We start from the raw sequence: 26,907 nt of genomic DNA on the forward strand, positions 1-26,907 counted from the left end.
ACTCCTGTGAATCAACTCGGGGGGCCGCGCAGTGTTTGGTAACGTTCTTGGTGTACAGAAGGCAACAGGCGAATAGTACATTTCCAATATAAGTTACAAATGCTACAATTAGCTTGAAAAAAGAGAGTGCCTAATTACCCTAACAGAGGCTTTTTCCAACTTCATTTTGGTGCTGCCTCTCAAGGCTCCCCTTTGAGCTGGGTCTACGGGGGAAACAGGCCCCCACAAGGCTGAGCTGGACTTGCAGTGCTAAAGGGCTAGAAATGGAAAAGGCTTTGCCCAGCTACTGTCTTTATTTTAATTTTAATTATAATGAGGGCAAATTTATTGTACATTTGTCTTGAGTGGTCAACACAAAACAATCCCATGTTCTTGAAAACCCAGCTAGTGTGCCCATTCTTACCAGTCACTCCCCAGCTGCTTCAGGAGTGGCATCGAGGTGTCCGAGGGCGGGCCCCATGCTGCTACTAGAAAGATGCATTTCACGAAATATGGACTTTTCTTCTTAGTCTCCCAACCACACAAACAATGTACGGGGCCCGAGCTCGAATAAATTAAACATCATCTATATTTCATGTTGCGGGAGATGATATTCACACAATGAAAGGCCCGACAATGTGTGATATTAGAGACACTAGCCATTTAACCAAGTAGAAAAGAAATTGCTGCCTGAGAGGCAGCTGGGCAATATTTAGTTGAAACAGTCATGTGTAAGCTCCGCTGTGGCACATGCTAATCCTTTCATATGGATTCTCTCCAACTCAGAATTGTTCAACGAGTGTGACAGACTGGGGGTTTAAAGCTAATCCATAAATTAGTCCGAGCTCTCAAACACAACGGGGGCCATAAATGAAAATGAAAATCCTAGAACCAAATTAAATTCACAACCTTAAATACCTTCTCTTCTCCAGTTGCCCGGCGCAGCCCCTACTCCGCCATGAGCCACTGCGAGGCTGGGGGGAGGGGGGGGGCGCCGAGTACAGAACAATGCAGTGTAATAACCACGAGCCCAATCTGCTCCAGAGCAGCGCTTAATTGTAAAGAATTTAAATTCCCCCATTTTGATTGTCATAAGCTTAAATGAAAGCATACTAAGCAGTCCAGACGCATTTTAATACACTTTCCCCAGTTTACTTTCTTAACTAAAGTTAATAAGGAGCCAATGGTTTTCTTAATTGAATTCCCCTTCAGTTTGTGTGAGGGAGCTGCCTTTAATCAAAGGCATGCTGCGCTGGCCAATATATCTATATCTATGTCTATATCTATATCTATTCTATATCTATATCTAATCTATATCTATCTATCTCTAACTCTATCTAATCCATATCAATCTATATTTATATCTGATCTATATCTAATCTATCTATATCTATATCTAAAATCTTTCCTTTGTGTTTGCTTATTTATTTATTTATACTTATTTGAAATCTACTGAAAGCAAAAGCACGTGCTGGAAAATTAAACTTCGAAATTTATTTTCTACTGGTTTTGCGGTTAATTTTCTTTCCATCTATGTTGTGCTTTCATTAAACTGATTTCTCAGAGGCAGGAGAAGTGGACAGGGACAAAATGAAGGTAAAGGCCCGGTCAGAGCTACGACAAGGCTCCAGACTCCTGAATGCGCGCCCCCACCCCCCCTCCAAGTGAAGACACTGTGTCCAGAACAACAGGGTGGGCGCTGGTTAAGCAGCTTCAAGTTGTGATAAAGCTTCTTCAGAAACGTTCCCTGGTGCTGCTGTGCCCCTGAGATCTCTCCATTTGAAACCTGATGTTCTGAAAACCATAGGAGTCTGTACAGTGGCTTCATTTCACAAGGAAACAATCCCGGTGTCACGTGAGAGTGAATGCTGGCGGGAGAAAGGGGCAAGGCACAGGGAGGCGAGGACTGGGAGGGTGTTGCCAGGAGGTGCTGGTGGGAGAGGGAAGCGGCAGCAGTGGCTACTATTCCCCCTGCGTTAGACCCGGGACTGGGCCCTTCTGCCAAGTCCTCACTTTAGCTTACGCCGTTCTCAGCTGAGAAACCTGCATGCATGATGTTATTGTTTGCACTGTTGGTAGAGCTTCAGTATGGAAGCATGTGAAGTCTTTATCTCGTGACTTACTTTTAAACAAGGAGCAGAAAAGTATGGAAATTATGATAGAAGCATTACTTTCCGTCTCTCATTCCTTTTTTTGAAAAATGCAGAATCACAGGAGCTTCATCACTATGGTATGCTAATTTCCTCCCTTCCCGCACAATCACGCTGGGCCCAAGCTGGTGGGCTAGGATGCTATTTGTCATGGGCTTATGATCATCAGTAAAATGAAAATAGTATGAAAAGATGGTCAGTTCTTTGGGGGCAAAACTTGAAAAGATGGCTCTTATATAAAAGGCCGCATAAGCAGTCTAGGGTCCTGATAATGTGCCCGTCCCCGGCCACACGGGCGCATCGGGAAGCTCAGGAAGCGCTGAATGAAAAGCCGTTTCACAGAGCAGATCCAACTCCAGGGAAAGGGCAATCTGGAGAACATTCTGGGATGAAAGATGAGCACGTTCTAGCACCGATGGGTAGTATACGCCTGGAACACAGCACACAGCACACACACTGACGGAGGGAGCTGGAAGCAGTTTGGCCTCAGGCTTCATTTCCAAAATGCCGTTCTTTCTGCTCTTATTCCACCCCTATCTCTCCCACCTCCAGCTTGCCAACCTTGCTCTCTCTCCCACAGCTCACTTCCCAAAGTCGAAAAGTTTCTTCCTTTACCAGAGCAAAGTCCCTAGAAAATTCAAGCCTGGTTCCCTTCAGGGTGGGGTTTCAATCAGCGCTGGGGCCAGATAACTCTTTCTTGTGCGTTACGGGATGTTTAGAGCATCCAGGGCCTCCATCCAATACGTGCTATTAGTACCCCAGTTGTGACAACCAAAAATGTCTCCAGATGCCGCCAACCGTCCCTGGGAGGGGGCGGGGGCACCGGAGGGACCGGTGCGTGAACATGGTCCTTGGCCAAGAACCACGGCTTTAGGGGCAGGACCCAGGGCCTTCTTGGGGCAATTCTAGAGAGAAGGCGCCCTAGAGGCGGGGAGCTGCCTGCCATCCTTTCTTATTCACACGTACTCATTCTTGGACCACTGACCTCTGACCCTGGCCTCAGTCTCCGCCTGTGTCCCTTGACCAACTGACTACAGGGCTCCCCAACGTGCATGACCTGGTCCCCCTCAGCCAGCGTTAGGGCAAGGGGAGGCTTCGGGCCCCGCAGGCGCTAGCACAGCGCTGTGCGCATTAGGGTGCCTGTGTTTGTCGGATGCGTTCCTGAAATCAGACAGGGGGTGCCCTCCTGTGCCACCAGGAGACCAGCGAGAGCCAGCAGCCCAGGCCCCGGAGCAGTGGCTGTGCGGGGCGGCCTAAGAGACTGCACACCTGCGCCACCAGCACCGCCCTCCACCCACCCCCATCGCCAGATGCTCCGCAGGATGGGCCGAGTCACTTCCTCTATTGATGCCAGACCCACCGCACACAGGACGGCTCGTGCACTGGACAGGCAGCCGAAGTAGCCACGGGAACCTGAGGGCGGGACTCACTGCCCCACGGAAACAGGCTTTCAGTTCTCAGATGCCAATCAGAGAAACCTTGCCATTTTCTTTTCCAAGAAACAAAACATCCTAATTGGCTATGTACTTAAAAAAGGAGGAAACCTCCTTTAGAAATGACCTACTTCATTGCTATGAAGGGAGTGTTCAATGTGCTTCTGAATTCGGCCCCATAGCTACTCATTTCTTATTCTGGGGTGATTCAGTGTTTAATGTGGGGGGTTGCATGCGGCGACCTGAAGGTCAAAGCCCTGGCCTGAGGGCCGTGAGCCGGAGGGGGTTAGACCGAGCTTGGCGCCCCGCGGCTGGGAGCCCGACTCAGGACGCGGCCAGTGCAGATGGCGCAGTGCGCACAGGCCTCGGGGCGCACATCCCCCCCCCCCCCCCCGCCCCCAGCCCGAGGGAAAGTGTGACCACACTGGCAGGCAAAGCGGTCACCAGCGCAGAGCGGGACTTCTATGTGGGCCTCACACAAAACGTCAACCGCCTTCAAAAAAGTTCAAAACGAAACAAAACGCGCCCGACCCCCAGCGAGGCCCCTCGGGCTGGTTTCCGGGAGGGACCTCGTGAGGGCTTCCTACCGGCCAGGCCGTGTCTGTGTTCACAGGACTCCGGGACCACGCCAGGCACACAGGTGGCTCCTCCACATGAGAGCACAGACCCACCCGGATGAAACCACAACCTGGGGTGACTTTTCAAAGGGGGGGTGCCTGCCAATAGCAATGGTCGGAACAGAGATAGATGTGAGGACACCAACCCCGACACCAGAGAGCCTCACGGCGGGTGCGCGAGGCTCTGTGCGCCTCCCACTGGTCTGTGCCTGGGTGTGCGGCTCCCTTTTCATTGGGAAAGAGATTCTCATGCCATTAAGGCCGTATAGGCTGGGAAGCCAAATCCTCAGCTCCAGAGCCTGCACAGATGCCCACGGAGGAGGCTGCCTGCCAGCAGGAGACCCCCAGGCCAGGGAGGACGGCCACTCCGCTCCTCCCACCTGCGCGCCTGTGGCTCCCGGGCCACCTGCAGACTGTGTTTGCAGGGCTCTCTCAGCATCTCCAGGGGGAAGCTCTGGCTGTTCTGAGGGCGGGGCGACAGGGAACTCAAGGACAGCCTGCCTCCCTCACGGGGACAACCTGGGTGTCCTGGTTACAGAGGATGGAAGGCAGCAATGGAATACTTCCTTTCAGAGACACCAGAAATCAACTCTGACCTGTGGAGTTTACAAACATTTTTCTGTCGAATTTGTACGTTTTCTCATAATGAAACTCTGACCTGGGTGTGGGTTGCAGTTATCGCATTTGACTGGGAGGAAAAAACAAAACAGATGGCTGAGGGCTTCTTTACGTTCAGGCTTATGTCACTGTCACTGGATCTAGATGTTGAGGCTGTTAAGGCTAATGGTGGCTGTAACATACCGAGCAGTGCAGGAGAGAAGAGTGGACATGAACTTGGCTACCCATTTGGCAAGGCTCAGTTTGGACAATTTGTAGGAACTGACCCAAGTCCGGGGGATAGCCTGGACTTTATTCAATGGGACGCAGAAGCATTCAGCTCATCACCTTTAATCTGTTTGGAGAACGGAGCCAATGTTAAATTCCACGGGTGTACTTTCTGGGCAAGATAAATAGATACAAAGCGGCTTGTTAAGATACAGCGAGCCTGTAAGATCACAGCCGTTAAGGCAGCAGATTCTCCAGTGTTGTTTCAGTGGCAATTTTTGTCGACCTGCTCATGGGAGTGCAGGTGAGGCTCTGGGAATTCATGACCACGAGTGCATTGTGCGTGCAGAGGGGCCAGCAGCTGACACCAGGGGCCACAGTGCGCCCGGGAGATCACCGTGCACAACCTTGAATGAGAGGCCGAGAGCAGAGAGAGCGATGCTGGAACAGGCCCTATCATAGGCACCTTCAATGTGGGCAGAACACAGCACTCTTGTTTTTAAAGCGTCCCTTCAACATAGGGTCTGCCGCGTGAGCGTGAACTGACAGCAGCGGAGTAAGAGCAGCGGGGGTGGGAGTGAAGAGTCGGGGCTGGGGACCAAGCGCCTCTCCGGCCACTGAGACTGACTGTGGGGAGGGGTCAGGGAGTGGGAGGACAGGTCTTAACAAAAGAAAAAGCCTAAGCCGGAGACAGGCCAGCGCAAAGGGAGTGTGCCCCGCTGAGAGAATGTAGAGCTGCACGGCAAGGCAGGCTCGGCCACCCTTCAGGGTGCGCCTGCTGGTTCCCCAGCCCCTGCCCCCATCCCAGGGAGCTACTGAGCCGGCTGTGGACAAGTCTACAGGATGGACGGACCGCTGCAGGGCTCCCTGAACGGGCACGGGCTCCCTGTGCGGGACCTGAGAACCGGCGATGAGACTGACCACACCCACAGGGCAGCTCCCAGGGGCGGTGGAAACCCGTGGACACGAGCGCAGCCTACGGGGGGCACCCTGGACAAGCGGTGAGAGGTCATAAAGGCAGTGGCCTGGTGTGGAGGGTGACGGCTGCTCTGGGAATGGGAGCTGGGGAGGAGCACCTCACTGCACTCCTCAGTGACCCAGGAAGGGGAGGCACCCAGCCACCACACCGACAAGCCGAGCTCATGAGCACAGAGGAGCTGGGAAACGCAGAACAGAAATCCGCACAGACAGAACTTCAAAGCGGCTCGACAGAACTGAGCTCAGAGCGACACAGCACCAACGGATGGACTTTCAGAAGGTCCTACGTGAAGGCACTGCTACTTTCATCAAGAACACTCAGACACCCTCACTAGCGGCTTAGAGCTCTCTGCTCCACTGAAGGTGGAGGAAACCGTTTCGATGAGCCTCCCTTTCATGAATAAAGCCACCGTGCAGGATGCGCCACAGCTGGGCGGCGAAGAGCATTCGTGGAAGGATGGAGAGGGGAATCCTCCGTGATTTTAGGAAGGTCCAGTGCTACGATTGTTTACGGGGGCACATGGCCAGAGACCCGCAGTCTCATCAGGCAACAGAATGAAACAGAAAGTCATCTTTCAGAGTTTTTCTCATAGAAAGAATTATGTGTTTCTGTGCAGTGGCAAAGGCCTTACCTAAGGAATCCCGCGTGTCTGGTGGACACGGCACCTAGCCCTTCCTACCCTGGTGGACAGAGGCCTCCAAGGCTCCCAGATGGGCACCATCGAGCCGTGTGAGAGCTGCTGGGGTGCCAGAAGGGGGTGGATGGCGGGCTCCCGCCTCACTGACAGTCAGAATGGGAGACTGTGAATCTCACTAGAACAGGAGCTTCAAAGGGTGCAGAGAGAAAGCCGTCACGGCAGCCACAGCGGCGCCACCCTTCACATTTCTCCAGGGCAGCCAGGGTGCCCAGCACGGCAAAGGCAGCGACTCCCTCCGATCTCGTCACCACCCAGGCGACCCGAACGGGCAGCATGATCAGCAGGCAGTCTCGGGCAGGAAGGATGGCGGCGCGCTGGGAACATGGCCACACGGGCATGTTAAAGGGTGTGCGTTTTCATTCAGGTGGATGAAGATGAAGTGGAGACAAGGGGAAGACGCAAGGCCAGACTACTTACCATTCAACAACCGTGGCTGAGCATCAGCCACCAGCATGTCCTCTAAGACCAGGCTGCCATTTCCCTAGCATTTGCTTAAATAGTGATGCTTAAAAAAGAGTTCTCTTGTGGGTAACCTGCAAGATAGCCGATCTGCTGTTAAATGCTTGAATGTTAAAGATTGTCTGAGGTCCTTAAGATTCAACCTAAGAACACAGTCTTTGAAGTTCCAAAGGCAGGACCAATGAAATCCCGAAGACTGAAAGGGGACTTGTATGCCTCGTTTTATACATACCAGAAAGACAACACCATGCAGGACATTTCCATGGTAATGACGTACCGTACCTGGGATGATGGTAAGGATGGTGGTGGTGGTGGTGGTGGTGGTGGTGGTGGTTGTTGTGGGAGGAGGGATAGTTGTGGGGGGATCTGGATAAAAAAAAAAAAGGAAAATCAAACCCACAATGCTGAACACAACAATGACCAGTAATGACAAAACAAAGGCATGAGGACACTGAGATGTTTGTTTGATGGCTCCCCTTTAAAACCAAAAGTCTCCTCCAAAGATTTATGTCTTCTAATTATCCCAGAGCCATGGTTGGAAGAGCTAAGAAAAGAAGAGTGTTGTAATAATGACGTCGATGAAGATGAGGAAATGTGAAGTAGAGAAGGGAGGAAAAATAAAAACATAGGACCGCCCCCACCGGATCCAATTTCAAAGGTGAAGTTAAATCAGCTCCGCACCTAAGGGCATGATGGGTGTCGTTCACTGTTCACTTTATAATTCCACAGACGGGCAGGAGCAGGGACCCGGCTGTCTGCAGGCTCCTGCTTCCTTGCTCTTAGGAATGCTAACCCTCTCATTTCCATCCACGCAGCCCAGCAGGAGGCAAGACCGCTTCTGCCTCCGCATACCTCCACACGGAGAAGAGAGAATGCCACCACTAAGTATCAAGTTCCAGGCACGGGAGATTTCCTTCCTTAAAAGTCAATAAAGGTTTACAACTTATCGATATTGATAAGTTAGTTGCCTTTGCTCATGTTAAGAGCTTGACCTAAGTGGACGACAAGGATGAAACCGAAGGAGCGTTTTCCACCTTGTGAACAAGAGGACAAGGTGTCAGTGAGGCCTGACCCTCAGAGCCAGGAATCCCAGGGGAAGCCTCTGTCAGACGCTGCGGTTTTGGGGAAAAGGGAAGGGCAAATATGAAAGAGAGAAATTCCAAGCCCAAATGATCAAACCGAATGTGTTAACTGTCAGCAAGACTTTGAACTGAGCCACCATTCCGCTGTAACAGAGCAGAAGATGACTTGAAGGCTTTTGATTTTAAATTTTATCTAAAGCACGTCAATTTTTTCTCCCTGACACATCTGGTATCCTTTAATCTCCAAGTGCACGCTCAGATTGTCTAATTAATACATCAAACTTTAATTATATACTGCACCTTTACTGGGCTTCGCACAACTTCCTGAAAGTTGATGAAAACATGATCTTGGTTCTTGGTTGTAATGCCTGTTTAAAATGATTCCTACTACTGATCAATATGCCGAGGTTTTAATGTCCCTCACAGACTTCTCTCAGACATACACATATGTACTCATCTGACAGTGAAGAATCAACAGCAAGTTGTTCCGTTTTATGGGAGACATTATTTATTTAAGTTGAGGACACAAGCAGTTTAAGCTATTGTTAAAGCAGCCTCACATAAGACTAGAAGGAATCCACTAAAAACAAAACAAAATCTCATTCTCCTCCAAGTAGAAACCATTAAATTGGTGATTTCAAAACTACTTTTTAAGAAGAACAGGCAGTGTGCTCAGTCTTGCTCCTGAGACACTTTCTCAGGGGCCACAGGTGTGACCGGGCAGCTCACCTGGACGCACTCCCCCCCCCCCGCCCCCCCCTCCCCCACACACACACGTGTAGGTGCAGAAAAGGCACACTGGCCCAGAGCCAGCACTGAAGACTTCCACTCCCTCCAGTCCCCAACTCCACTACACCCAATGAGGCGCCTGCTGCCCAGCAGTGGGCAGCTAATGTGCTGGTTCAATTACAATACTTATCATTGAATGGCCACATCTGTACCTGGGGGCTTCCCCTGACACCCTAGACTGCTATTTCTGTACCTGTCTGTAAAAATATTGGCACAAATATGTGATGTCCACCAGTCAATCAAAGAGGACCTGAAGGTGATTTGAAAAAATGGTTATAAACAAGTACTGGGCCATCCTAATGAGGGCAGAGACTCAGGTCAACAGTTCTTTTCATTTTGTGGACAATCACACATTTTCAATTATTTTCCTCACTGCTGGGGAAAATGTTGTCCTTCACATCTGGCTCAAGTGACCTAAATGAATTAGATTCTGCTAACAGGTAAAAAAACCTCAGTGTTCAGATCGTGTCCAGCATCAAGAGCAACATGAGCCACTAGTTAAAAAATGCAGAGTTGGAGCTAATGAGCTGGGTTTGACACACAGAAGCAACAGAACAAAACAAACTGGGGCTCAGGCACGAAGCAGCTAGATTCTCAAGGTACAGAAGTTACTTCCAGAGAATTAAACATTGTAAAGGCATGTTAACTCTTAGCTCATAAAGCACTTTGAAAGTTAATGTAGTAGCACAGTAAATCGGCTTTGAAAAGAAAATCTATTCACCATCTTCTCAAATTGCTAGAATATTTTATCAACAGACTAGCAACACCTCAGGTGAGTATTCTAGCCTGCTTTCCTAGGCCTGCGAGGGGCACAGCGGTAGGTAGGGAGGTGGTACAGTGCAGATCCCACAAGGCTCTCATCAAGGACCAGCCCTATCCTGGTGGGGACATGTGTGAATGACATGTGCTAACCTAACTGCAGGTCTCTATGTTTCTTGGCTTTCCAACAATGCACTCTGGCCCAGTGAGTTAATTCCAAAAGAGCAGTCTTATATTAGAGGGAATTTTTCTATTGGCCATCAGTGAGAATAAAAGGAACTGCACAGAAAGATACCAATGTCCCTGTGGACTTGGGAGTCAAAGGACCATGGCCCTGACTTGGTAACCTTGTGAACTTGGACAAGTTATGTGACCTTTCTAAGCCTCATTTTATCTTCTGTAAAATGGGATGAAGATAATGCTTACCTCCTGATGTGATTGTGGAGACAGTCATCCTAGAGTGTGGAATAAATACTAGCCATGAGCTAGTACCAAAAGTTATCCACATATCGCTGTCCACCAAACCCATAAAGTGTTTCTCATCTTGAGATGCAGGAGCAGCAAGTACAATAAATCAACATTGTTTTTCTAGGTGTTTGAGTCTTCTGAATCAAGGAAGCATATAATAGGCTGGTGGAAATCTGTCACTACTTCTTATAATCTGCACTTTTAAGGAGAGCTGAACCAAAGTCTACACCTGGGTAACAGCAATGTGGGGGCCGCCTGAGGTTCACACCCTGACTCAGAGAGCAGAGGGGCGAGTTTGGAAGCAAGAGGGAGGCATGTACCTTCCATCGCTGCCAGTGGCACATCGTGAATAGTCTGAGGGACGGAGTAGCTCTGTGGATTGTCACCCAAAAGTAGGGCACCCACCTGGGAAAGTCATTTCCTTCACTCTGACCTCCTTAACTACCGGGGAGAAGGAATGCTATCGTGTGCAGATCACAGACAACAGGGACAGTGAGCAAACACTGACCTCAGAAGTCTACTAAATAGGGGATGAGGAGTGGTCCTTTAATTTTGCATTATGCTAATGACGAAAAGCTCAGGTATGGGCTACAGATTTTATTTTAATATCCACGTAGATACGGTGTAAAGCATTCTTCCATCTCATCAAAGAGAATGTGATTTCTATTTTCTTCACAAGGAAAGTGGCCAGGTTCTAAGTCTGCTGTAAATAAATATTTCACATGTCTGTTTGTGTGTATGTGTATACTTGTACACTTACAGTGGGGTTATTTACACTGCTAACAAGAAGAAACACATGCACTCACACCTCAGATATTTAGAAGACGCTGGCATTTTCCTGCCTATGGTTACTCATTCTGTGTCATGTCAGTTCATGGCTCTTTTTCCCGGTGTTAAACTAACCAAGAGACTGCACGGAGCAGGAGAGACGCGGCTTGTCATCATCAGCCTGGAGAGGCGGTGGTCCCTCAGGTAAGGGGGAACAGTCACCACACACAGAGCTGACGGGAAGATGTAAATGGGGAAAAGGTTTAAAATGCCCAGCACACGGTGGGATGCTCACTAAAATGTGACTAGAGAACGAAATTCATTGTAACATACTTTAACAATCCTGTAAAAAGATATTAAGAAAGCAAACAAAATTTTTTAAAAATTGTGTCTAAAGCAGTATCTATAGGTGGTTAACGTAGCTACCAAGGACCTTCTGTTTTGTTTTTTTTCCCATTTATTTACTGCCTTGCAACACCTTTTTGTAATGTACCAGATTCATGCTGAAAATAGGGTAGTTTGCTCATCAAAGCAGGAGAAAGGCTAACCCAGGCACCACAGGAAAATACCAATGGGAATAAACTTTCTAAGCTGAAAAGCATGAATTGGTGCAGTTGGATCCTGCAGTCATTAGTTCTCACATCATCTCCATTCCAGGTGCCTGGGGACCCCGCGGCCTGGCACCGCCCTCCCAGGGGAGACGCTGGGGTCTGCCCCAGGCCCTGCTTCTTGAAGGAAACAACTGGGTTATGGGTTTTCAACTTGACCGAAGACTTGGGGAGAGAACTGCAAGTAGCAGCAACATGTACCGCGGCTAAGGGAGGAGAGCTGCATCTCACGTACCGTATACATACAGCGTATAATCCGAGTGAGCTTTCCCCACGACGTTGGAGGCTTCGCAGCGGTACGTCCCGTTATCTGTTTTGTTCAGGTTATTGATGAACAGGTTGGGCCCGGACAGCACGGCGTGCTGGGGCATTTCATCATCGACTCGCACCCAGGTTACCTTGAGGGGCCTGCGGAGAAGAGGGGGGGCAGGCGCGTTATCTCCCGCACCAGGTCTGCGCAGACTTTGCGCTCCCACATGGAATCACACGCAGGGCGACACAATTAAAGAGGACTTACCGAAGGTAGTTTAAGTTCACAGAATTACAGCTGTGAAGTCTCCAAAACATTTGTTGGGAATATAATTTTCTTTAAACGTTATCAGGTGTTGAAAAACTTTCAACACACCACGAGTGGGAGTCTCATGATTTCCAATTTATCTTCAACAAATCAGAAAATAACCAGCACACCCTATTAGTCTGCCCTGCTGTCTGGTTTCACACCAATTCAGACAGGACAGAGCTCACGCATTGTTATTCATCTCATTAACGAGGGGAAATTGCATCCCCGGCTAGCGACCCACGCATTAATCTGGTGGCGACTGGCACAACAAGACACTTGCTTAGAAGACACTTGTGATATTGAAATGGATTTAAAGTTTCACAAAAAGGGATGGGCGTCCACATCTGAGGAGCGCTTGCTTTGCGCTCTGCTCTATCAGAATCACCTTTTCTCATTCTGGAAAGTTGCCTTCACTTCCTCTGCCCTCCTCCAACCCAAGCGGCACTGCCCCGCTGCCCGCCGGCCACCTGGTCCTGTGCTCCCTGGTGGTGCCTCCTCTGCAGGCTCCGCTCGCCCTGTGTGCACCCACAGGCCCACAGCTGGAGGCCTCAGGTCATCCCCGCAGGACTCCTCAGTCCCAGGGGCGAACTCTGCAGGGACCACGGTGCTTTAGGGATTTAAGTACCACATTCGCATCCATCACGAAAAGGCGCATTTCACAAGATGCACCAGAGCCAAAATTGCACACACATATTATCGTTCAAAAGTATCTTCACAACTATCGCTCCTTCAGGCGGCTCCTTCGACCTCCGAGGAAATCGCAGCCACAATAGGATTGTGCCTCAGTGGGGCTGCAGGGAGAGTGGCGCGACTCCAGTGCAGGGGAACATCCCTGTCCCAGTGCCACCTCCAGGGGCAGGGATGCCACAAAGGAGCCGCTGGGGGTGGAGACTCAGGCCCCTGTCCAGCAGCATTCCAACCTCCAAAGGGGACCTGAAGTTACCATTTTCTTTAATGACACCTGCGCCCACCGTCACAGCCCGTAGGCCATTTAAGAATCAGCACCGCATGTGCTCCGTGCAGGCAACGACCAGCGGCCCCCCTGCAGTCAGACTGCGGCCCTGCGCCTGACAGCTGAGCCCACCAGTGGGGTGGGTGCTCAGTCCGTGCACAGCTCTAAGGGCAAGTCCAATGACCACTGTATTGTGTGCGATTTCCAGAGAGAGCAAACAGGCCACATGCAGGGCGGGTTAGCAGCCGCGATGCCAGCTTGCTCCTACTCGCACCTGTTCCTGTGCGTGAGGCACAAACACCCTCTCTGGCATCAATGTCCCAAGGGAACCTGTCATTTACTGTCCCCGTGCCACATGCAATCAAATACCGTACCCCCTTCAGCAGAAGAAATAGACAAACAAAATATAGTTTAGCGAGCCATACACTGGAAATGCAGTTAATGTGGCTGAACATAGGTATCCCAAGTGGCAAGAGGCCTGTGAGGATAATTTTCTCTCCTGGGGATTGTTTGGAGGCAGGTGAGCTGCTCACCAGGGCATAATTCAAGCAGTGTTCACAAGAGACGCCAAGTCTTCCAGTGCTCAGAGGAGAGGCCACTCCGCAGCTGGGCATGTACACCAGCAACTCTGGACACCAGGAGACGAGCAAGATGCTCCTACTTCCTAAGGTCGCCTTGCAATCCCCAGTGGCCAGGACAGGGAGCAGCCAGTCCTTGCCCTGGGAGAGGGACGCGCCCCTGGAGGGGTGGAGGGGAAGAGAGCCTCCTGCGGCCAGGCCCCTGGGCTCCCGACCCGGCCACGGGCCGTTGCTTAGCTGTCGTGGGAAAGCCCTTTCCAAAGCTTTCTGTTCAGAGGCTCTAAGTTCCTTACACGAAAACGGCGAGAATGACGCTGGTCAGCAACAGTGAGAGGAAAAAAATCATACCGGGGGGACAACAGGGGGAGCTCAACGCGTGTCTGTCGGGGACACTGGGAGTCTGAGTGCCACTCCCGGCACTGACCCGAGGTGCCCCTTTAGGGTTCCATGGATTACTTTCCCCAAAGAAGCATTAACACCAGTCTCCACTCTGCTGGAGCGTCCCCCCTCCCCAACTGCACCGAGGACACCTGCAGCGGGTATTGCTGTGTCAGTGACGACACAGTTTCTCTAATTCGCCTTCATTTGTCCATCAGGGGCAAGTAACTTCTTCACACTGCAATGACACTGGAGTGTTTGCTGGTTCTCCTCACATACCTATATAGGGTGTCCCCCCAAAATGGATACACACACTTTGAATAATTATAAAGGCAGTGTTTATTACAATACATCTTGTTTTCAAAATTGAGCTATCCGCTGTTAAGGTGTATATACATTTTGGAGGGACACCCTGAATATATCTTGAGAAAAATTCCTGAATCATTCCTTACTAACAAGAATATTTCCAGTAGTCACTTGTCTTTGCGGGAAAGAGAAGCAAAGTTAAAGGTAGGGCAAATTCATTTGCCTCCGGCTGGCCCTAAACACAGCAGCTTAATTTCTGTCTAACAACTATCGTCCCAGCAGCAAAGACATGAACACGGAGGGAGTAGATGTATCATTAGATTGTGGGCACACTAACAATTTATTGGGATTATTTTTTTGTGTATGAGAGACAACAGTTCTGACAATCATGTTGCTGATTATAAAATAGAATTAGCTGAGATTTCAATCTTAGCTGGTATTTCATTTTTTCTCCCTAAGGTCACCATTAAGAACCACCGATATTTAGTCCACTGAATATTCTTTTATTTCCTGAAAAATATTCCACCTTTCCAGCAGGAGAGAGTGACAGGCCAGTCTCTGCGTGGTGATGTTTCCTGCTGTGACCCCCGCCAACCATGGCCTTGAGAACTTACTGGGGTTTCCCGCTGACTTCACAGGTTAACTCAAGCGCGTCCCCTTCCCGGGTCAGGCCTTGTAGAGGGTAAGTCATCTGAATATGCACCCGAGGCTTATCTGTATGACAACAACACAAAGTACAATGTTTAGCAAACGGTATCGTCAGGCACAATCAGACACGCTTGCTGCCACACGCCCCGGAGTACCAGCCCCCACCGTCCCCACCCTCGGCCTTCCCTAACTCCCTTCTAATTAGTTAGTAATCCTGGCATTTGCTCAAATTAAATTGACTAATAACGCTAAGGAGTGAACTACGAATAGATAAGAGATTCATAAGCCAACTGCGCCACATCAAATATTTCCTGTGAAAGACATTTTGTTACATTGAAGTTTATCTCCAGACTCACTCAAGCTAAAGGAAACTCATTTGCTTTCATGCTGAGGTAAAGCCACAGATATTTGTGGTGCTTGGAATGGATACATTTTATCATATGTCATATGTTACTATGCGACAATAAGCTGTGACACTGCATATTAATCAGTTTGCCTCTTCTATGCACAACTCCCGCGTTCTACTCAAACGGCTTTAAAGACGAGGAGATGGAGGTTCTGGTGGCTCTTACTGAAACTCTGGCTTCTCACATGTGAACATAAACAAGAAGGAAGGGCGCCGACTGTCTCCTGAGAGCCAGCCTGTCCTGGGGACCGAAACTGGTGGAGAAACAGCCCCGGTTTTGGGGATGAGAACACTGGTGCGGAGAACGAAGTAGAAATAAACCTGAGAGAGTCCCACAAAATGTGTACTGGGAGAAATTTCTGATTCAAAACCATGTTTCCCAATAACAATCCAAGTGTTCAGGGAAGTACTTAGGTAGGTGATCCAGCTATTCTTATTTCCACTAGCTGCTTAAAAGCTGAGTTTGTGCCCCAGCTGGTCTGGCTCAGTGGATAGAGCGTCGGCCTGCGGACTGAGGGTCCCGGGTTTGATTCTGGTCAAGGGCACATGTCTGGGTTTCCTGCTCAATCCCCAGTAGGGGGCGTACAGGAGGCAGCCGATCAATGATTCTCTCTCAGCATTAATGTTTCTCTCTCCCTCTCTGAAATCAATAAAAATATATTTAAAAACAAACAAACAAACAAAAACAAAACAAAACTGAGTTTGTAAGCGTGTGAGAGCTGAATGAGGGAGGGGCAGGGACTAACTAGGGAGGGGAGAGAAGAGCTTGGAGTTAAATATCCAAGCAGATACATTTGCAAATAAAATAAAACCTAGATGAAACTGGAGTTTTATTTTTTTGTCTATTCTGAACAAGCTATTAGTCCCTAAATCAGTTTCTCACTTAATTCTGTGACTCTGTAAATGCATATTTTTGAAAATGTTCCCAAGAGTAATAAATGTGAGAGGGCAAGACATCAGTTGGCTGAAAGGCCAAAATAATTTCCATAACTCACCCTTGTCAGACAATCACAGACCTAAACAACAGCCCTTTGGCCTTTACAAGCAGTGGCTGCTCATGAACATTCATCCTATGGAACCAGGAGGACACAGGGACCCAGGGCTCGGCCAGTCTCAGCCGGGACCCTGCAGGCCAGGCTACACAGGTCTTCTCCAGGGATGGCTGCTTTCCGGACGCACTGGAGGTCTTGCTTCCTATCAGAGATCTTTCTCTTACGGCTGAAAACCACGAGGCACGCAAGGCCTTTGCGGAGAGCCCCTGCCCCACCCCCTCGTGCTGACACAGTGAGTGGGAAGAGCTTCCCAAGAAGCTGGGTCTCTGACAGGCTCACCGGCCTGAGGGCCAGATGAGCTGCAGGTAACAAACGGCTCTATTCTTAGCCCTGCTGGCGAAATGGCGAAAGTTTCCTGACGTGATGACTGTAGGAAGGGAATCAGTAAAGAAAGGCCGGGCACAGGACAGCAGGACGACCCTGACTGAGGACTGACTGCTGGTGGGCAAAGAGCTCCTCTGAGAGCTACGGGCTGTCCCGTAAGCTACAGACAGCCACGCCTGCTGGTTTTGGTGTATGACATACACCCAGAGGGGCTGGCTGGGGAAGGTTATGAAAAACAAACACAACAACAGCAACAACAATAGCAGAGACCACACGGGACCCGCTGCCTTACTGTTCATTCTGACACAGCATCAGTGACAGAGTCCCTGGTCGGGAGCCTCTGTCATTCTCACCCGTGAACTTTTCTGGGTGAGACTAAATGTAAAGCCCCAAATTCAGGCTGAAGTGTAACGTCTGCTTACAGGTTAATCTCTGACTCACGGAAGGGCTACGTTTTCCATGCACTGCTGACTTCAGCCCAGAAATTAAGGGGAAGCAAAGGTTATGTCCAAGGCTTTTTCCCCATGTGTAATTTACAAGCAATCAGAAAGGATATATTTTTCAGCATAGCCACTGAGGGTTCTACATGCTCAACTTCCATCCTATATAATAAAAGCCTAATATACAAATTGTTTGACGGGAGTTCGACCACTGGGAGTTCGACTGCTCACTATGACGTGTGCTGACCACCAGGGGGTGGCGAGGAACATGGTGGGCACTGGTAGCGGGCGGCAGTGGAGGCACTGCCGGCCCTGATGAGAGTGGGACCGCAGTGGGATGGTGGAGCAGGTGACTGGGCGGTGCCAGGCCAAGGCAGGTGCTAGTGGGAGCCTGATCGCCCCGCAGAAGGTGACCAGCGGCGACGGTGGGGGCAGGGCTGTTGCCCGGCTCCCAGGCACTGAGGGATCTGGGTGGGGGTCCTGGCCCCGACAGATGGTCCTACAGACGGGATGGTGGAGCAGGTAAGGGGGTGGCGCCGGGCCATGGCAGGGTGCCAGGTGGGGCTGCGAAGCTGGGGGCACTAGCTGGGGCCACAAGCCTGGGGGCGAGAGCTGGGGCCCGATCCCCGCAGGCCACCCCTAGGGACCCCACCTGTGCACGAATTCATGCACTGGGCCTCTGGTTAATAATAAAGAGAGTGCTGAACATCTAATCCACTCTGCCTTTTCAGTACAACTGAGTTTGTTTTAGGTAAATGTTTCTTTATGTTACTAATGGCTGCTTACCAGTTGTCAATTACTCACATAAATTAGGAAGAACAGGCTATAAGTTTGCCATATCTGGAGCTTATGTTTAAAAATCATATACTAAGCCATAGGACAGGCACCTTCATTTTTGGTAACTGATTTTCCTAATTCACCCCTTAGGTTTCTGGAGACACACTACCATGTACTTATGGGTACAGCCGCCACAGTTACCTTAATAGCTAAGTGAAAAGGTACACATTAATCTTGCTGGTATCACACAGAAAACATGTCTTCCTCTGTCACACATTCAGTACTTACAGGCATACGATCCGACCGCAGGCCAGCTGGGCCAGAAGGGACCAAACAGAGACCTATGTGCCCAGATCCCTCCCGGAGTGAAGGAAACTCACAGACAAGGCCGGTTCCCTGTCCTTTTCACCGGGAGAGGAACTTCCGTATTCTCCACAGGAGACTGGAAACCCTGGGGTCCCACTGGCACCTCTAGAACTCAGGGATGCTAACAGTTCCCAGCAAGAGCCTGACGGCAGGATGACTGTCAAAATCCTGAGCAGTCAGGTGGCCGACTGCATGGCCCAGGCTCATCAGTAATGTTTTAATTATGTTCATAAATCAAATGCTATAACCCACCGAATCTCTTCTGAAACAGAAGCAGACGCCGGGATTTATTTTTAAGTAATGAGGTAAGGCCCAGTCCATTTCCTGGTGACCATTTTATGTATCGGCTGGTGGTGTCAGGCATAGGCCACAAGCCAGGTGACACTTTCTATCCAAGTGCAGTAACTGCCCAGGAATGGAATGCTCAGAGCGGCTCCATGTCACTGCAGAATGGAGCGGCCTCGGGAGTGAGAAAAACAGCCAGGCCCACGCACTTTGGACCATTACAATTACAGAGATGGCATCACCAACAGCCAACCGATTAGGTCGAGGAATCTGAGGTTTTCATAATACAGCAGAATTTTTTACCCCCACCCCCCCATAAAAGACACTTAGCAAGACTGCCATAGCATCAACATCCCTTCATCAGTCAGCGGTGCATGGAGGGCTAAATACCGAGGCTTTAGGTCACACTACAGTAGCAGCCAATTAAAAAATAACATTAGAAAGAGGCTCTGATTTGCTGAGGCTTCCTTTAAATGCACTCCGCTCTCCCTATAAAGGGAACGTGTGCATATATAAAAGGAAACTCTGAAAGAGGCGAGGATGGCTGCTGGCAGGTTACGGCTGATGTCACGCCAGCCTGGCCTCGCCGCACATCCTATGATCTTCTCAGAAGATGAACCTCAAAACCCCAACCTGTATGTCACTCTCCTATGCAAATGACCGGTCTCCTCTCCGGACCAACACCAACGCATCCGGTCTTTATTTAAAAGGGTGCGATGCCACCATCCCACATCCTACCAGCAAGAAGAGCTGCGGCCAGGGGGAGGCCTCCCTCAGCCCAGCAGACCTGTCACCCCCGGAACTACAGGCACCCCCTTCTCTCCCTGAGATTCTAAGTCAGGAACGTGGGCGTCAAACGTTCCCCGACGTGCTCACTGAGCCGGGCTCAAGGGCTTGTGTGCAAATCTGCTTCGGGCGCTGCGTTGGGGACTCGGGCTCTTCCTTAGCTTCCACCCAATATGCGGGGACACCAGTGACAGTGGGGCTGGACGGCCTGGAAGCAAGTGCTCACTGCTTCCGGGCCCAGCAGGGAGAGCGAGCGCAGTGTGTCAAGAACCCAAGGGTCCCCCTGCGGTACAGCCTGGCCGGGGGAGGGTCCCCCTGCGGTACAGCCTGACCGGGGGAGGGTCCCCCTGCGGTACAGCCTGGCCAGGGGAGGTCCCACTGTCCCACAGCCTGGCCGGGGGAGGGTCCCCCTGCGGTACAGCCTGGCCGGGGGAGGGTCCCCCTGCGGTACAGCCTGGCTGGGGAGGGTCCCACCGCGGTACAGCCTGGCTGGGGAGGGTCCCACTGCAGTACAGCCGGTCAGGGGAGGGTCCCACTGCAGTACAGCCTGGCTTGTGCATTCAGGTGGGGACGCACGGACTGAAGAGTCTCTGTCAATCATGGAGGATTACTACAACTTGGAGTAGGTGACAATGCAAATATTAACCTGATATTTGGTGAGTTTTAGGGGCTACTGGTGCTCAAAACAAGAATCAGCCCCTAAGATGGAGCCCAGATTGCTGGGAGAGGAGTCTGTCCTGAAGGAGGGCATCTCTAACAGAGGTGTGGGCGGTTAGAGAGCAGAGGTGGGTGGTTAGAGAGCAGGGGTGGGACTGGTTAGAGAGCAGGTATGGGTGGTTAGACAGCAGCGTGGGACTGGTTAGAGAGCAGGTATGGGTGGTTAGAGAGCAGTGTGGGACTGGTTAGAGAGCAGGTATGGGTGGTTAGAGAGCAGTGTGGGACTGGTTAGTAGAACACCCTGCCAAAGGCTTGCTTTCTCCTGTCAGACCTTCCTGAGTGGTTTTCACCGCCTTAGCTTGTTTGCAAGGTGAGGGCCCTGCTGCCACCTCTGGGTCTGCATGGGCACACCGCCTCTGCTCTGCTTGAGGAGGAGGGCTCCTGGGAGTGACGGAGTCCCACCTGGTGACGGACAGGGAGTCCTCCATCTCAAGCAGACGCATCACCACAGCAGAACGCAACTTCCTCTTGTTGCAACTTGCAAGTCGTTTAGTAGGTTCTGCAATTACTGTTTATCCAACAGAATCAACCTGTATTCTGGGCTTTTGTGGTAGAAAGTTATGTTTCTGGTGCTTTTTAAATCCCTTCAAGATTTGAGGTGAACACTGGGCAAGATGTTCTGCACAAGACCTTTAGCTCTATAGAAAGAAAAGTTTTCGGGTTTTTGTATCCCTGGTGGCACACAGTAGGCATTCAATACATATTTGCCAAATTAATGAATGAATGAGAAAGTGGAGAAATGTTAGGGTATGTGTTTCTATTCCTAGCTCTAATTAAAACAAACAAACCAAGCAACCAAACACACCACGAATCCTCTTAGTCCTGTTATCAGGTCAAATAGGCACACTGCAATTTCTGAGCTGACTTAAGCTCACGTCAGTCTGAATGGCAACACAGAACTCAGCACTGTCCCACCGAGTTGGGGAGTTGGGAAAGGCTGTGAAAGAGAAGGTGCTATGATTTGATTGGCTGAAGCTGAAGCGGTGCCTGGTCTGGACCGCCCACCTGGCCGTCTGCGATTGGCTGTGCTGAAGCTTCCTGTTGGTGGGAGTGCACCGCTTCAGCTGTGCATTGGTAGGCGGCCATGGCACTGGAATACAAGACCCCTACATTTAATTGCTTGACCAGCTCTTATCACAACATATAATTGTATTTCTTTTTTGGAAGGTCAATCCATCTCCCAAAATGTAAGGGCAGCTCAGGTTGATTTCTATTCTTCCACTTCAATGCTCATTAATTAGCGTTTCTGGTGCATCTTACGTTGGCATCTTCAGGGAAATCACAGAGGAGGCCATTTCACCATTCTCTTCAGACTTTGTGCCGGTTCCCAATCATGTGACCTTTCACAGGATCAAAACCTGACCTTGAGTTAAAAACCAGTAAGTGAAGAATACAAGTTAACACTAGCTTCCCTAGGTCCACTGTCCACAGGCACAGGGACGCCTCTCACAGACACACTGGGTGATGTCCACTGTCCACAGGCGCAGGGACACCTCTCACAGACACACTGGGTGATGGGATGTCCACTGTCCACAGGCGCAGGGATGCCTCTCACAGACACACTGGGTGATGTCCACTGTCCACAGGCACAGGGACGCCTCTCACAGACACACTGGGTGATGCCACTGTCCACAGGCGCAGGGACACCTCTCACAGACACACTGGGTGATGGGATGTCCACTGTCCACAGGCACAGGGACACCTCTCACAGGCACACTGGGTGATGTCCACTGTCCACAGGCACAGGGACGCCTCTCACAGGCACACTGGGTGATGTCCACTGTCCACAGGCACAGGGACGCCTCTCACAGACACACTGGGTGATGTCCACTGTCCACAGGCGCAGGGACGCCTCTCACAGACACACTGGGTGATGCCACTGTCCACAGGTGCAGGGACACCTCCCACAGACACACTGGGTGATGTCCACTGTCCACAGGCACAGGGACACCTCTCACAGGCACACTGGGTGATGGGATGTCCACTGTCCACAGGCGCAGGGACACCTCTCACAGACACACTGGGTGATGTCCACTGTCCACAGGCGCAGGGACACCTCTCACAGACACACTGGGTGATGGGATGTCCACTGTCCACAGGCGCAGGGACGCCTCTCACAGACACACTGGGTGATGGGATGTCCACTGTCCACAGGCGCAGGGACGCCTCTCACAGACACACTGGGTGATGTCCACTGTCCACAGGCGCAGGGACACCTCTCACAGACACACTGGGTGATGGGATGTCCACTGTCCACAGGCACAGGGACACCTCTCACAGACACACTGGGTGATGGGATGCCCACTGTCCACTGGCGCAGGGATGCCTCTCACAGACACACTGGGTGATGTCCACTGTCCACAGGCGCAGGGACACCTCTCACAGACACACTGGGTGATGTCCACTGTCCACAGGCACAGGGACACCTCTCACAGACACACTGGGTGATGTCCACTGTCCACAGGCGCAGGGACACCTCTCACAGACACACTGGGTGATGGGATGTCCACTGTCCACAGGCACAGGGACACCTCTCACAGACACACTGGGTGATGGGATGTCCACTGTCCACAGGCGCAGGGACGCCTCTCACAGACACACTGGGTGATGGGATGTCCAATGTCCACAGGCACAGGGACACCTCTCACAGACACACTGGGTGATGCCACTGTCCACAGGCGCAGGGACGCCTCTCACAGACACACTAGGCCAGACCAGGCGGCACAGGAAGGCCGTGGTGGGAAGACGCGCTTTCTCAGGCGTCTCCCGAAGGCTGGGGAGGCACAGGCGCTCTCTCTTCCTTCAGGCCGTTCACGTCTGGCTCACACTGTGTTTGGCCAAACACCTGCTCCTTGTGTTTGTGTGTTGGTTCCTCAGCCGCCCGCCTGCTCTGGCAGATGCATCACTGACCATCTAGGGCCAGGACCTTGTGTTAATACAAAAACCAGAGGTGAAAACAACAGTGCACCACGGGGTCACCAAGACTTATTTATTGCTCATGAGGAATAATAAACACTGAAGTAACTTCCCTGAAACTCAATGCATTGCTATACACCAAACGGAAGAAAGGAAGCATGGGAGGGAGAGTGTATTCCGTGTAGGAAAGAGACGAGACTGGAGATCGGAGAGGAACAGGCCCGCAGGCCCCAGCCGTCTGCTGTGAAGAGTGCACCTGAGAGCAGATTTCAGGGCAAGGAGGCGGGACAGGAGCTGCTCCCGAAACCCACCTGCCACTCCCAACAGGGTGGCTTCTGATTTCCAGGGGGAATGTTTATTCTGATGCAGATAAAGAGCAGGGCTGGCTGTCCCCTCAACGCCCAATTTGCCCCCAGTTGAGGGAATGAAAGGAAACCTCTCGCCTTTTCTGGACCTCGGATGAAGGGGAACATGGGTTTACAAAACCCCTGCCTGCCTGAGTCAGTAACACGCACTTTGAAACATGTCCACGTCCATGACTGACTGTCAGATGGTAATCAGAGCGGGGAAGGCACCCAAACACCCACCTCTGGGGTCTGTTCATGCTCCCTTTCAAGACTCATCTCGTAATTTTTATTTTATTTTTTACAAATAATCACACACACAGAACCCTCGCAAAATGAGGAGTTCGGTAAGAACATCTTAAAGAGCAAGGCTATGATGGGAGAAAGCAGTAGACACAGCAGTAATTCAAGAGCTCAGGGTCACCTCGGTCCACAGCGAGGCTTCCCCGTCTGCGGGGATCTGGCTCCGCACTGAGGGTCACAGCTTTCCTCTCAGCTCCCGGCTCATTCGCTCTGCGTGGCCACCTTGATGCTATTGAGACAGTTTTCTCTTAAGGCACAGACAGTGAGCTGTTCTCGTTTACACAGCCCACAGCCTCTTATTTGACAAGCCTGCGCTCCCCCCCCCGCGCCCCCCCCCCGCCCCCCGCGATCTGAGGCTGCGCTAACCGGTTACAATTGCACCAGGCTCTGCTCTGCTGTATCAACTGTGATGTAAACGCCAGCAACTCCACGCACCTCGAAAGAAAAAAATGCACAGGAAGAACTGAGGGTCATACCGCTCAGAACATTCAAAAGCAAAACCGTTTCTGCCCAACAGCTAAGGAAAGAAAGCTTTGAGTTTCAGCTGGCAAGTACAATTATTTTCCATTTTACACATTTAGCTGCACGCTGCTGTGTCCTTGCCGGTCTCAGGACGAAAGCTGGAAGCTGAGAGCCCTACTGTACGCTCTTCGTTCCCAGCAACGTTCCTGTGAGAAAACCTTCCTAATGAGCTTGCAAACGAGCACCCAACAGGGAAATGTCACAAACAAGAGCAGCTAATGCCCCAGAAAATCAAATAACTGAACACTTGGCTGATTGTGGTGCTTTCATATTTATAATAAAAGGGGGAGGGGCAGCTCTAATTCTCTACTTCTGACGGGGTCAACACCTTGTGAACAAAACAACTCATTTATTTATGTTCAGAAATCTCCAGATGATAAATTACTCTGATGTTAATCACTTCAATGCATACTGCACAATTAATATCTACACTCACCAAAAATCTAAGGATTATTAAAAGTGTGACAGCATCCACTTCTGGCTGATTTTTCACATAATTGGGCAAAACAATTTCTCCTGATACCTCCAATACAGGGTCCTAACGAAAAAATGCTGCAAAATTCTGTGTTCAGTTAATTAGGACTTAAATCCACAAGACAAAAGCAATTCCAAGTTGTAGCTCAAGCCTTGTCTTCTACGCAGTACGGTAGCAGTGTGCTCATTTTATCTCGCTCCTCCTTTGCCTGGTGCATTTAAAATAAGATATTTAATGGCATACCATGTAGGCTCTCATTATTTCATTTTCTTTTTAAAAATAGTATTCCTAAGAGGACATAATTTATATAGAATTTAATCCCTTATGTGTCATTTAACCCTGTTCATATCCTCTTAGCTGAGAGAGAGGTTTCCATAAGCCGTCATGTGACAAAACGGCCGGCTGGGCCAAGTGAGTGTACTTAATGCTAATCCTATCAGGTTAGCTTTGCCCCCAAAGTAGCCGTATTCACCCGGAGTAGAGCAATTCTTCCTCTGATGTTTGCGGATGAACTCAGTATTTCTGGTGATAAGTTACTATTTATCACGAATAATATAAGAAATCTTTTTAGGTGGCAAAGAAAAAAACACTAAAACATAATAGTTGTATGTCTTTTTAAGTTGTATATTTATTTAACTAATATTTATTAGATTTAGATATATATATGGCAAATAAAACTCATAATTTTATAGATCTTTTTATATGGGTCTTGAGTAGGCTAAAGCAATAAAGTGACTTAAAGATAAATTCTGAACAGGACAGGAACACAGATAACCTGTTGATATGGTAAAACTTATGAAAGTAGCCCTCAAATAACTGAAGTTGGGAAAACTGTAGGGTCAACAGACTTCTTAAATTGTGAGCAAAATGTAGGGAATATGTAATTTTGTTCATCTTTACCGGGTCTGTAGCTATCAAAGGGTTTTTAAAGAGGCCAGTGATCCCAAAAAAGGTTAAAAGCTGCTGACTCTAAGGGTTTGGAGCCAATAAATAAAGTTACTTCTCACAGGGTATCCAAAATGATTCACCATCCATGCAGACTGGCTACTGAACCTCAGGCATTAAAGTGCCTCCTTCCCTCCTGGCCATCCAGACGGCATGGCTTGTCTGCAGAGAGAGGACTCCTCTGGGAGAATGGAGCTGAGTCACCAACACCACGGCCGATGACCGAGAACTTGGTGCCGTGACCCAGCGCCTTGGGCGCCTGAGGCCTGAGGCTTTTTGTTGTGCACAGCTGCTGGGTTCCAGAGCACAGCCATAGGAGTGATGTAGAGAATCCCCTTGTGCCTGAAGGAGCTACTGGGCATTCCTGGCTGACTCCGCAAAGTCCTCAGTTGTGCTCTGGAGATGGAGGGGAGTGGCCTGCGGGTGACTTTCCTGAGCAGAGAGTCGAATTTAGGGTGCCACACCAGACTCTCCATTCCACGCAGATTAAGGTAATGCTTTGCGATTCTTAACCTTCTTTTATGCAGGACGACTTTTTTCTTTACCTACATTCCAAAATATGGAGTATCAGGGATACAATGTTTGTGTGGCTGACGGGGGAGAAGGGAGCAGGGCCTCCCATGAGGAGATGGGCCGTAGAGTGACATGACCAGCAGTTGCGTCTCCATTTTTGGAGGCACTGCGGTCCTGGCCTGCAGCTAGGGGCTGGCAGCACTCTGTAGCCTGAAGTAAAATGCATTCAGAGGTGGTGCTTTACTTCTTTTCTTAAGGAACAAAGGCCACTTGACTCTACACGGTATGGAAGACACGGCTTATAAATATCATTAGCATGCCTCCCGGGTCGGAGTGCAGTGCTCAGAATCCTGTGCACTGGGTGTGAGTGTCATGTTGTAGGTGGTGGGCCATGTGCTGTTTAGAAGATATTCTGGGGAGGCTACTGAAGGAGTTTGGGGTGGGAACTGGGCGTGCACCACTCCGGTCTCACAAAGGAGCTAATGTATTATTGAAGCTAATGGGCCCCTACAAGGGAAGTTAATGGATATTAAGTTTGCTTAAGTGAATTACATATTAACAAAGTCAAAAGAAATCTACTAACTGCCAATTTAGATAACATCTGATCATTTATGTTTTCCCATTATAGGGACATCACACCACAATAGTTTTAGTGATATGAAAATTATAAGCAGCTGCCATAATGAAGCTACATAATGAAGT

At 50.1% G+C, this 26,907-nt stretch overlaps 1 protein-coding gene across 8 annotated transcripts in view; it reads right to left on the reverse strand.

The window, feature by feature from the left end:
- The window catches only part of CADM1 (cell adhesion molecule 1), a 346,652-nt gene that overhangs the window by 24,541 nt on the left and 295,204 nt on the right, over positions 1 to 26,907 (reverse strand). For 4 of the 8 annotated variants that reach the window (XM_070426091.1, XM_070426089.1, XM_070426088.1 and 1 more), the window contains exons 6-8: positions 15,001 to 15,100; positions 11,849 to 12,021; positions 7,422 to 7,505 (exon numbers count right to left, since the gene is read on the reverse strand). In XM_070426091.1, the coding sequence (XP_070282192.1) occupies positions 7,422 to 7,505; positions 11,849 to 12,021; positions 15,001 to 15,100 (357 nt within the window). Of the gene's footprint in view, positions 1 to 2,520; positions 2,560 to 7,371; positions 7,506 to 11,848; positions 12,022 to 15,000; positions 15,101 to 26,907 lie in introns of those variants that run through there. The other 4 variants (XM_070426095.1, XM_070426093.1, XM_070426090.1 and 1 more) reach the window with 2 other exon arrangements.

Source organism: Myotis yumanensis, unplaced genomic scaffold (assembly GCF_028538775.1).
Source record: "Myotis yumanensis isolate MYYU_CA2020_CCGP unplaced genomic scaffold, mMyoYum1.0.hap1 SCAF_10, whole genome shotgun sequence".
Lineage (NCBI taxonomy): Eukaryota > Metazoa > Chordata > Mammalia > Chiroptera > Vespertilionidae > Myotis > Myotis yumanensis.